At 43.7% G+C, this 13,146-nt stretch overlaps 1 protein-coding gene across 1 annotated transcript; it reads right to left on the bottom strand.

Moving 5' to 3' along the window:
• Window positions 1-11,398: 11,398 nt before the first annotated feature.
• LOC125551563 (putative transcription factor At5g28040) lies at window positions 11,399-12,910 on the bottom strand. The gene has a single exon (XM_048714815.2). The coding sequence runs from the start codon at window positions 12,785-12,787 to the stop codon at window positions 11,741-11,743; it is 1,047 nt and encodes a 348-aa protein (XP_048570772.1). The 5' UTR covers window positions 12,788-12,910; the 3' UTR covers window positions 11,399-11,740.
• Between the last annotated feature and the right edge of the window lie 236 nt (window positions 12,911-13,146).

Here is a 13,146-nt window from a genome sequence, read left to right as displayed (position 1 = left end):
ATCTCAAAAAAGTCCCGTGGTATTTGGACTTCATTCGGTACTGATATTATGCGAAGTAAAAAACAAGCAAGCAATAGGCACTCGGCACTATGTCAATAGGTTAGTCCCAAAAAATGATATAAAGTTGTTATAAAATGAATGTAAAACATCCAAGAATGATAATATAACAGCATGGAACAATCAAAAATTATAGATACATTGGAGACGTATCAATGGCACACATTGGTTTGCATGAACCCAACGCGACCTAATATCACATTGTAGTTACCTTGTACCTCGGCGACAAAGAATGCGGTAACCAAAGTTTTGCTTCCCACTGTAAGCTCCACATACATTACACCTTTGGATTTAATTATCTCTTTGCCTTCATATCCATTAAGGACCATGTTGGTCTTTATTAACTCTTCATCGTGCAGCCCCAATTTTTTGAAGATCGAATATGGCATAAGATTCACCACAGCACCACCATCAATAAGCATTCTAGCAACCGGCGATCCATTAATATGACCTTTAAGGAACAATGGATTTAAGTGTGTCACTGGTTCTTTTGGCTTCTCTAATATAGCATTTTTAGGACCAAATCCAGCTAAGCTACTTCCCCTTCTTCATTTATAGCACGAAATTCAGCAGGTAAGTAATATACCATATTAATATCCATACCTTCATGAACCGGTGTAGACTCGTAATCAAGCATTTCATCTCCTTCCTCAAGCATGCCACTGACTCCGAAACATCTCCAAGTGAAGAGGAAGTAATGGGTGAAGTGTACGATGTAATAGTAGCCACATCATCCTCGCTTGGTGGTGTAGGTGTTGCTATGATAAATGCTGAAGCTACTACGTTTTCCTTTCGCTTAGGCTTCCACACTTGTTTTGGGGGCACCATGGGATATATTTCATTGAACAACTTATCTCTTTGCTTCTTTGCTTCTTGTTCCTCCTTCTCATGGCTCCTCATGCGCTGCAATCTCCTTTTTATGCCTTGGTCAGACCGGGAGGACACCACTTAGGCTGAGTATATTTTGGATCCCTCGGCTTGGCCTTGCTTATGCTAGCTTCACGATCATTAGTCATGGGACCTTGCTGGAAAGCGGCCACATCTTTACTAGGATCAGCTGGATTATCAACAATAATTGGCCCTTTGATTGTTAATTCTTTAGTGCCTATCATAATAGTTTCAACACTAGTACTCTTCTCTTTTTGCTTGCTAGGCTCTGAAATTTCAGCACTTGGTGATTTAGCACGCCACACTTGCTTGCCAACCCTTCGATGATTATCTTGCATTGGCCGATTGACACCGTTGTTCAAACGGCCTCATGTGGGATAAGAAAGACTCTCCCGAATATACCTCCTTGGTTCTGCCCACCCCGGATGAAAAGCATAAGGGGCCATTAGGGGCTTCTCCCATCCTCCATTAAAGCCTCCCACATAGTATGGCACATAGGGGGTGGCGCCATCCATGGTCCTCGTGCCCACGACCCATATGGCCTTGCGTGATGCTGAAATTCTTCCCTTGGAGGTGATCTTGAGCGCTTAATTTGATGACCGGTTAGATCTAGAACCGACCGCTTGATTTGCATATTTGGATAGCAACATATCAAAAGTTGGCTTGATTCTCTTGCGCTGCGCTTTAGCTTCATTCGTCTTCCACTTGCCAACCTCTGGACTATTGGGCTTAACAAATTTGACATGAGTATTCTCTTGCACTTGTGGTTGCTCCCCGGGTGTAGGATTCTTGATGGTGATCTTGACAAACTCCTTGCCACTGGGTTGCTTGTCAATCACAACTTGTCTCCCCAAGACCTTGTCGCTCTCCTTATTTTTCCTGGGCTCACCAATGACAATATTATTCTTATTAGCTGATTCGTCTATGTTGGTATGAATTAACATCTTCTACCCCTCCAAATCCATAGTGTTAATTGGGAAAGGCTGCTTATCAACTTACATCTGAGAAAAATGCAATTGTCTGTCATTAATGGTTGATTGTATCTGTCGTCAAAAAACATTGCAATCATTAGTAGCATGAGAAAACGAATTATGATACTTGCAATAAGCACGTCGTTTCAGCTCTTCAAATGGCGGTAAAGTATGAGATATTCTAATAATCTTGGCTTGCAATAAAGCATCAAACATTTTATCACACTTAGCAACATTGAAAGTAAATTTCATTTCATCATCAAGATTCTTATGAATTGGCTTTAGATCATTGCAAGTAAATGGTTTGGCCTTTGAGGGCCAAACAAATTCAACAGCATAAACTTCAACATCATCCTTCGAATGATCACTATCCAAATCAACCATATTCATCTTAGGACGGTCAATTTTATACCTATGCACCTCTTTAAGATCTTTGATTCGGCTTTCCTGAGCCAAAGCCCCTTGTAGGACTTGGTTGATACTCGAAAACTCATATCCTTCCAGCTTTTCTCTAATGTGAGTTCTCAAACCACTAAGCACGAGATTAGCCAAGTCTTTCTCAGTTATCACCAAACTATAGCATCGGTTTTTGTATATCTAAATCTTTTGACATAATCGGAGACCAATTCATCATGCTTTTGCTTAACCGACGTAAGATGGGATAGTTTAAGCTCATTTTCACCACTGTAGAAGTGGTCATGGAACTTTTGCTCCAAGTGAAACCATGTACTAATAGAACCGGGTGGTAAAGCAGAAAACCATGAGAAAGCAGTACCGGTCAAGGATAAAGGAAATAGCGTACTTTCCACTCATCTCGCCTCACCTAATTGTGCCAAGTACTGACTAATGTGCTCCCATGTGGTTTTTTGTACCCTATACGTTAAATTTAACTAAATCTAGAATTTTATATCCCGAAGGGCACTGAATTGCATCAAAGTATTCTGGATATGGCTTTTGGTAAATCTGATTCCTTGGTAACTCAACTCCAAAATTCTCTCGGAGCATCTTAGCCATCTCCTCTCTAAGATTCGCTAGAGCACCATCCATAGTGGACGATGAAGCTTGTGGCGGTGGCATAGGAGGAGTAGGGTTAGTAGCTGCAGTTGTGAATTGAGCATGTATGCCAAAATGTAGTTCGGCAATGACCTAACAGCATTTGCACTTGTATGTAGGGTTTGGTTCGGCGTCACCACCGAACTTGGCATACTCATGATAGGATTAATGGGTGCGGCAACAATTTGATTTGTTGGGCTAGGATAATAATTCACCTGCATGTGAAGAGTTGGATTAGGGATTTATGCGGTAACAGGCACACCAACATTACAACTAGATGATTGAGGCATACTTTTTTGAGCATTACTATTTTCCAAGAAAATCTGGTATAAGAGATTATTGCTATTAGTAATGCGACTATAGAAGGTACTGCTCACAGAGGATTTAACCTGCTCATGGAAATCCTGCATCTCCTTCTCTTCACGCGCCTTCTTGTACTCCTCATAAACTTGGCGATGTTCCTCCGATAACTCCTCAAAATTGGGCTTGATTATGCTATCGGCGTTGCTTTCCGAGGGCTTGGGAATCTTGTCGTTGTCAGACATGATGGATGATGATGATGATTGATCTTTAGTCCCCAGCAGAGTCGCCAAAAATTGTGTTCACACATGAACACGTCACTGTGTACCCTCGACACTGGGGGTGATGCACCACAGATCACGTCGAAGGAGACCCAGCCGAAAGCGCGGTACGAAAGCAATCTAACGGGTGATTTTATTGACCCGAAACCCCACACACCCGGGAGAGACCCCGTCAGGGCGCGCGGTGGCTATGGGATTCCCTAGGTCAACCTGATCACCCCTAGGGCCTCGTGGATCGCTGCCCTCCAAGACGTAGAACGAGAAGAAACATACAAGGGAGAACGTAAAAAAGGTAAAGATAAAAGGCAATAGATTGATTGTTCGATTGTGTGTTGGTTTTTTCAATTGGACGTCACCCCTCATGTATATAAGAGGCGGATGGACTTCCCGTGCAAGGAAAGGTTATAATTCACGTTTAAAACCATAATTTGGGTCCAACTCGAAATCTGGAGTTTCCAAAACTGATCGGTTTATAACCTGGCTGCACCTTGCGGATCACTTTTGAGGCAGTAAACGACCTCCGATGAAAATGCGCCCAAAAGCATATTTACTCATTTCGACAAGGCAAACATATTTCATGTTGAACGTTTTTTAACTCGAGGCTATTTTCAGGGCCAAATCGCTCACGTAAAATAGGTAATTATTCACGCAACTCGTCAGACATAGTGACATGTGTGTCTGGTCCCGGGCGTCATATTTTGCTCATTGCAGGGTCGCGTTGTGTGGGCTCTGACTTTTGCATACGACTTTGGATTGGGACGATTTGTTATATCGAAATTGATCGTTTCGACGAGATGAAGACAACTCATGTAGATCAGTTTCCATATGAGGCTGTCTTGGGGGCGTAATCAGCCGAATAGTATTCTGGACACAAAATCTTAGTACTTCGAACACAACTTCGGCCTTAGAGATGAGAACGGATGGCTATGGCCCAAATATCAAAGTTTCTCCTTTTGACAATATGGAACTTTCTCACTTTGAGCACTTTTCCATTTGAGGGCTTCTTAATTATGTTTTTGAGCATGCCAAAATCTTGTGTCAACACTTATCTTGCGCATTTTAGAGTATCCACTTCAAGTTATCTATGAACCATATAAGTCTCCAAGTAGTCCATATCCGAGGACACAGTTATTCGAATAGATCATATTACCCTGCAGGGGTGTACTTCTTCACACACGCTCTCACCACTTACCAACATATACACGTCATGTATCTCGGCAACCTTCAAGCGGAAGCCTAGCGAGGGTGTCGGCCACAACCTAACTAACCATGCAAGACTCTAGTCCAGGTTTATCGCCTATCTGAGAACTAACCCACAACTGAAGTCCGGCCGAAGTTTCCATTACGGCCCCAAACAATGTGTGTAGGGTTCCCAAGCCCACCTCATCGGGTGGAACTACGCTTTGTACACAGTGCCATGATGCCTAGTCTGTCCCAAGCCCACCTGTACGGGGTGCCACTTTGTAGACAAATAGACTACCTACAAACACCAGAAACTAGTTGCAACTCCTGGACAGAGATCAAGGCGATTAATAAGTTGAGAGGGGTCATATTTCAGGGCCCAATGTGTGGTAGTAAGTCTCGAACCACATACACAGAACTCAATTCCTAAGGACGGTCTCAATTAGACAATCCACCATGTACTCCTACATGGCCTCTCATCACTACCTTTACCAAATCATGTTCACACACTTAGCTCTCAACAACAGAACATGATCACGGCACTCCAACTCATTCCCAGATGAATCATACATGAAACAACTCTAAGCAATAACAGGCATAACAAGCAAGCATGGATGAGTAGTCACAACATGGCTCAAGTAATTTCTACTCATGCTAGAAGGTTTTGACTATTTACTGTGGCAAAGACAGGTCATGCAGAGGAATGTGTTCAACTATCACAACAGGTAATAGTTGAATCGTTATCTTCCTAATGTAATAAAATAGAGCAAGAGTGAGAGAGAGTGGGATTGTATCCGAGTGATCAAGGGGAGTTTGCTTGTCTGGCACTTTTGAAGATAGTATAGCTCTCGACCGGTGTCAACGATCACTGTGTCGGGACCGTCTTCTACCGAGAAGGAACAACACTGGCAAATAGGAAAAGGAAACACATTCAATGCAATGCACAACCAAATGGATGACATGACAAGTTAAGGTACCGAATTGACCCAATGCAATAGTTAGTCATATTAGTTGAAGTGGAATTCAAACATATAGCAAATTCCAACTCCAAAACTAATTACCATATATTCCATAACAATGAGTTGTCCTAGTTGGCGATGTTATTTGCTCAAACATGCATGAACATGGCATAAACAAATTCTTCATATATTTTTCATCATTTTTCATATATAATTATTTTCATCTAAGTTATAGATTATTTTCTATGAGTTTTTGAAGTTTGTGGTATTTTCTGGAATTTATAAAATCATATTTTTATTTTTAACCAGAAAATCCTTTATTGCATCAGCATTGCGTCAGCAATCAACAAAGTCAAAACTGACTGGTGGGTCCCACTAGTCAGCAACTCATTCATTTAAAAGTGTTAAGCAGTGACTTAAATTAATTCTAACTAAAACATTAGGTGGCATGGGGCCCACTATCATAGGTTGTGGTGGTGGGTTAGCATGGGGGTTAGGCCCTAATTACAGGGCCATGTCAGCCGGCCGGACTTGGCCACCGGCGACGCGCGATGATGTCCGCTTGGGACGGCGCTATAGGCATTGGCCAGGGCGTTACTTGGCCCTACGAGTAGTTGGCGCTCGTGCGCATCCACGGGACGCGTCAGGGGCGCAGGGAGGCCGGGAGCATGGCCAGCGACGAGCTTTCGCGACGGCCGAGCCACAGGCATGAAGCAGTCGACATTGTGGTGCACGGGAAGACCAACCGAGCGGTTATGCGGCTTCTTGGGGACCCGTGAGTGCGCGCGTGCTACTCGAGCGAGCGAAAGAGCTCGGTAGCACGAGGCTCGCCGGCCATGGCGATGGCCGAAGCTCGGTGCTCACGGGGGCGGTGGCTAGAGGATGCGAGGGACAACATTGAATGGGAGAAACAGAGCAGAAGCTCAGAGCGCGTCGGACGGAGGGCTCGGGGTTCGATGGAGGTTCTGGAGTCGACGGGGCGGCGGCCGACGGTGAAGGTGGCGAAGAGAGCGACGCTGTGTTGACCCCTGGCTCACGTGCGTAGGCGAAGAGGAAGAAGGCGTCGCAGCGGAGCTCCAGGACATGCTGGGGAGGCCAGGCGATCTAGCTGGGCGCGATGGCACCAAGCAACGGCAATGGGCGCGCTCGGGAATGACAGGAACAAGGGAAGGGCTATAAAGTAAGAGGAGTGGACGAGGGCGTCTCTGTGTTGCAAGGAGGAGGCATGGGGACGGCGTGAAGCAGGCACAGAGGAGGTGGAGGCCTCGGGCGCGCGCGCCTACACGCCTCTGCCAATAGGCAGAGGTTAAAGACAGTGTGTCCTGGTGGGTTGGGCTGCACAGTAGCTAGGCTGCTGGGCATGGTCCTGATAAGTCTCTCTCTCTCTTCTCTCTATTTCTATTTATTTCTGCTTTTGTTTTAATATTCTTTTGCCACTGTTTTTCAGAATTCAACCAAAATTTAAATAGTGCCAAACTCTTCTCTGAACTTATGTTGCCATAATGGACCTAGCCAAATGCACATAAATTATTTCAGGGAGTTTTCAAATTATATTTTAATTATATGAATATAACCTCAAATTCAAATACAATAGTGATTTAACTTAAAGCCCAAAATAATCCTTAAAAATGTTCCTAAATTTTGGGTTGAATTATAGTTCTTGCCAAAATTCGCAAAACAATTAAAGGAGCATTTTGAACAATTGAATGAGATTTCCAGGGTTCTTTGCCCCTTTATTAAAATGATTTCTGAGGCTTTAAGAATTCCTCAATTTGATTTCCTTGAATTTAAAATGAAGCATGATGATGCTCACTAATGCAACTAATTACAAACAATTAATCTAGGGCCGTGACAAGTCAGAATCAAATGTCTCGCAGCGAAGAAGAACTACGTCTCTTGCTGACAAGTATTTATTCGGAACACAAATAGATTTCGCTCCACTCTCATAGGTTTCAGCTAACCATCACAACAGACCTAAGCACCAAGAACCTATACCCCTCTTAATAATACAGAGGCCCTATGACTCAAATAAGAGAAGAAGAACAATGAAAAAAACGAATACTACATCTTCGCTTCGTCTTCGACCTTCTCGACTGCAGCCATTTTTCTTCGGACACACCAAATGAAAATTTCTTCGCATCAACAATAATTTTAAGGGGTCATCTCCTTCACACAATCTTCTCGGTACACTTTCTTCTCGAAATGTATCTGTTTCTTCTCTGTAATGCAGATGTTCCTCAGCGAAGTTCTTCAAACTTCATGGTAGAATATAATATTCTTCTAGGTACGCCTAAAACTATTTCTCTCTGTGTGCACTAATAAACCAATTATTCCCATGTTATTTCTGACAACCGTCTCCAAAACACAAGGGGCAAGATATTGCACCAACAGTGTCGGACAACGAGGGGGAGGAGAAGAAGGATACCCGCATTCTTCCCGGCGAGAGCGACGAGGAGGCGATGGCGTCGTTGCGAGGGAGAACCCGCAGTATGTCCAATACAAGGCAGAGTTTCTTTGGAAGTGAGATGTTGAGAAGGTGAAAGGGGATGAGGCTGGCCCATCGATGGTGATCAACCTTGATTCACAGGAGGAGCTGAGCTTCGATGACGACCTGGCATATTGGAAGTCTATCGACACCGACTATGTGTCGGATGAGTATAGTAGTGTTCTTTATGTTTAATCTATGCGATGTTTGAATGTTTATATGAATGATCTATGCAATATGCATTAAAAAAATGTTTTTAGCTATCTATTGGAGTTGAAGGTCTTTTTTTAAGCGGAGTTGAAGGTCTTTGATGTTGTAAAAATCAGTTTGAGGTGTTACGAAATTTTGCTTCGACCTCCAGTTTAGACCCTATTATATGGAAAACCATATGCGCCGCTTGTTGCGTCAAAATGTCGACGCAACGCACAGGCGAAGCGCCGCATCGCTAGCAATGGGCCGGCCCATTATAAAAAATCTGGGCAGCCGGTTTTGGGAACCTTCTCCGAACCATTTTTATCATTGTGACGGGTTTTCCTGTTTCCTCTTGCATTTTTTTGTTTTTAGTTTTTTCCTTTTTTCCGCATTTCTATTTCTTTTTCTTCTTTTTGAATTTTTTTTTTGTTTTTTGTTTTCTTTTTGTTTTTTCACTTTTACATTTATTTATTTTTCAAGTTTATTTTTTAAAAGATCATGTTTCAAAAATTGTTCGGAAATTTCAAAAAAAATCCTGTTTTAGAAAAACATTCAAATATGAAAAAAAAAGTTCGCGCTTTTAAAAATTGTTCATAAATTGAAAAAAATGCTCCTGTTTTAAAAAATTGTTCACATTTTAAAAAAATCAAAACTTGTTCGCATTTTTCAAAATTTGTTCTGGAATTTCAAAAAAAAATCTAGTTTTACAAAAAAATGTTTGATTGTTTTCTTTTCAAATTTACAATGTTCAAAAAATGTTCCTATTTTAAAAAATTGCTCACAAATTTTAAACATTTGTTCGCATTTTCATTTTTCAGGAGTTTAGAAAAATGTTCACAAGTTTCATTAAAATCATGTTTTCATATTTTGTTCAGGAATTTTCAAATACGTTCACGTTTCCCAATTTTGTTTTGGAATTTGGAAAAATGTTCACGTTTCAAAAAATTGTTCATGATTCTCAAAAAATGTTTCTTTTTTTAAATGTAGTTTTCCAAATATTTTTCACAATTTTGGATAGTGTTTGCGTCTCACGGAACATTCCGTTTTTTTGAAGAAAAAAATGCTTTCAAAATTCCTGAACTAATCGGATCCGTGCAGCGCATTTTGTTCTTTAAGTTTGATGCTCCAATATGGTCGAATACGGCTTCTAGCTCAACTGGTAGCAACGCATACTTTAGAGCAGTCTATCCTGTGTTCGAATTCTCCGCTTTGCAAGTTTTCTTTTTGAGCTACAGTTCGCGTCGCGTCGCTATCTTCATGGGGCGGCCCAGTCGAACACACTCCTCTGCAAATCCTCAGCAATTTGACGCAGAGAGCGTCACATAGGTGGTCCCTATTATATAGCACCTATTGGAGATGCTCTTAAGGCCAGTTCTTTTGGGCTTCTAGATTAAGCCGCCGGGACCCAGCTTATTTTGTAAACCCAACCAAATTTATCTTTCTAGAAACCTACTAATTAAAACTTTAACCACTAGACCCGCCAAAAAAAAGACTTAACCATTAGGCTTTTTTTTTGCGGGGAACCACTAGGCTTTTAAGAGAATAATTTTTGATTGAGCTTTCAGAGGTAGAGGGCATCTTATTCCAGAAGCCAGCAAAAAAGAACTGGCCTAAGATGTTTTGTCCAGGTCGAGGCCAGAGCGCTAAAACTGGCTCTGAGTTCGCTTTGGAGCTTTTGCCCCACTCGGTTGTGCTAATACCCAAATTATAAGATGTGTATGTAGTCTATATTAAAATATCTTAAACCTCTTCTAATTTGAATCTGATGTAATATTTGTTAGCAATTTAATGCAGTTTGTATATGTAGTCTATATTGAAATATCCAAAACATCTTATAATTCACAACCAAGATGATATTTGTTAGCAAACTTGGATGAACCTAGTCTTTTTTACCCTCTCCTTTTATGCTACGTGACGTAACTTTTGTCTCGTATGTACTACTCCTCAGCTTATCATTATACGCAATATAATAATACACCTCATATTGGAGTATATATTTTGCCTTCCTGGGAGTTCTGCTTAGTGCTTTTCATCATTGCGCTGATTCGCACAGCACACCAAGCAGACAATGCTCCTCAGCTTATGAGGATATGGCTGGGACGTCTACACATGAATTCTCCGCTTTGCAAGTTTTCTTTTTGAGCTACAGTTCGCGTCGCGTCGCTATCTTCATGGGGCGGCCCAGTCGAACACACTCCTCTGCAAATCCTCAGCAATTTGACGCAGAGAGCGTCACATAGGTGGTCCCTATTATATAGCACCCATTGGAGATGCTCTTAAGGCCAGTTCTTTTGGGCTTCTAGATTAAGCCGCCGGGACCCAGCTTATTTTGTAAACCCAACCAAATTTATCTTTCTAGAAACCTACTAATTAAAACTTTAACCACTAGACCCGCCAAAAAAAAAGACTTAACCATTAGGCTTTTTTTTTGCGGGGAACCACTAGGCTTTTAAGAGAATAATTTTTGATTGAGCTTTCAGAGGTAGAGGGCATCTTATTCCAGAAGCCAGCAAAAAAGAACTGGCCTAAGATGTTTTGTCCAGGTCGAGGCCAGAGCGCTAAAGCTGGCTCTGAGTTCGCTTTGGAGCTTTTGCCCCACTCGGTTGTGCTAATACCCAAATTATAAGATGTGTATGTAGTCTATATTAAAATATCTTAAACCTCTTCTAATTTGAATCTGATGTAATATTTGTTAGCAATTTAATGCAGTTTGTATATGTAGTCTATATTGAAGTATCCAAAACATCTTATAATTCACAACCAAGGTGATATTTGTTAGCAAACTTGGATGAACCTAGTCTTTTTTACCCTCTCCTTTTATGCTACGTAACGTAACTTTTGTCTCCTATGTACTACTCCTCAGCTTATCATTATACGCAATATAATAATACACCTCATATTGGAGTATATATTTTGCCTTCCTGGGAGTTCTGCTTAGTGCTTTTCATCATTGCGCTGATTCGCACAGCACACCAAGCAGACAATGCTCCTCAGCTTATGAGGATATGGCTGGGACGTCTACACATGTGATTTGGAAAACTCCATGCTTATTCATGATCACATATATAAAAAACAGTAACACGAGAAAAACAGCTGACCGACAGTCAGAACCACATAAATTAACAACCTGAACCACGTAAATTAACTCTAATGCTCGAGCCTAACACAACTGCTAAGGCAGCGTCGCGCTGCAAATTTGATATATATATATATATATATATATATATATATATATATATATATCCTGGACAAGGGCAATTCCTACGAAGTTCCTGCGTTTCAAACAGGTTTAAAACATTTTTTTATGGACGGTACCTGGGACTAATGACAATTGAACCAAGGAATGGCGAAGCTGAATAGCGGCCACAATCATCATGTTGGCGGCGTGGATTTTAGCTCCTCCAGTGCCGACTTCACCTCGTCCTGCAGCAGGTCGATCCGCCGCAGGTACACCTCCAGCTCCAGAATCCTCTGTTGCCTCCACTTCTCTCCCTCCATGGGTATCCCGAGAACTGCAGACGGTTGCTCCCGCACCTTCGCTCCCAGGCCCAGCGGCGACGGGCAGCCGCCGATGCCTAGCATGGCACGGACCATTTCCTTGAACAGAGGCGTCAGGACGCTGCTCTCCGTGTTCACCACTGGCGCCACAACAGGCTCAGCACCGTCCATGGAGACCTGAGGAAAGAATGCCGGCAGCGAGTCCTCCGTCTTGACAGGCATGGGCCCCGATATGTACGGCTGAGGCCCCTCGGACGCATCGGCAGCCAAGTCAGCCGTACGCCTGCGGCGGCCACGGCGATGCGCCTTTGAGGAGGACGGGGACTTGGCGTCTCCGTTGGCTGCAGCATTCGTGGCGGTGATTGTGGCGTCGTCTTCAGAGTCAGCGGCGTTGGGGTCGCGGCCGTGCTTGTCGGAGGAGGGGCGCCAGATGTTGCGAGCGATCTCGAAGACGGCCTGCTCGTGAGGGGAGCGGAAGGAGAACGTGTTGCCGGAGCAACGGAGGCGCTCGACGCAGTTGCGGTACTTGCGCTTAAGGCGGCGAAGCTTCTCGGCGAGCTGGCTCTTGGAGAAATCGAGCTGGAGGCGTCGGCGCATCTCCTCGTAGAAGGGTTCCGTGTCGTACTGGTGGGACGCGAACGCCGTGCCCCGCTGCGCCGTAAACTCGGCGAACGCGCGTAGGATCACGATCTCATCCTCCTCCGTCCATAGCCGCTGGAACAGGGGCCGCCGCTCCCCGACCGTGGCCGTGGCAGAGGCGGGGGCGGCGACGGGAGCAGAGGAGGAGAAGGGAGGATTGGGAATTGGATCGACTGGGAACTCGATGTCTTCAGAGTCCCCGTTGCCATAGGCGTCGGCGTCAGGGAAGGAGGAGGACGCAGCGGCGCCGGCGGCGGAGGGGTCGTCGACCATGGGAAGCATCGGATCGGATCGGAGATGGGGATCGGTTCGAGTCGGTATTAGGGTTGGGGTTTTCGCTGCATTGGGCTCGAGGGGGGTTTGGGCTAGCGGCCCTGGTTAGTCATCGCACCCCGTGTTTCTGGATTTGTGCCACCAACATAAGAGCATCTCCAGTCGTTGGCCTCCAGGAGACGCTAAAAATCGTCTTTGGGACGTACTGATGTAAAACGCGCGTTGAAGACGTGATGCCACCCAGTCGTGGTGTCCATGGGATTTTTTTGAACGCCGTAAACACGGCGAGTTCATGCATATTTCGGCGACTTCAAACCAAATTCGACCAAACACGGCACAAACACGCCCGCTCATACATATTTAAAGTA

Source organism: Triticum urartu, chromosome 4A (assembly GCF_056163025.1).
Source record: "Triticum urartu cultivar PI428250 chromosome 4A, HENAU_Tu73, whole genome shotgun sequence".
NCBI lineage: Eukaryota > Viridiplantae > Streptophyta > Magnoliopsida > Poales > Poaceae > Triticum > Triticum urartu.
This window is presented reverse-complemented; position numbering and strand designations above follow the sequence as displayed.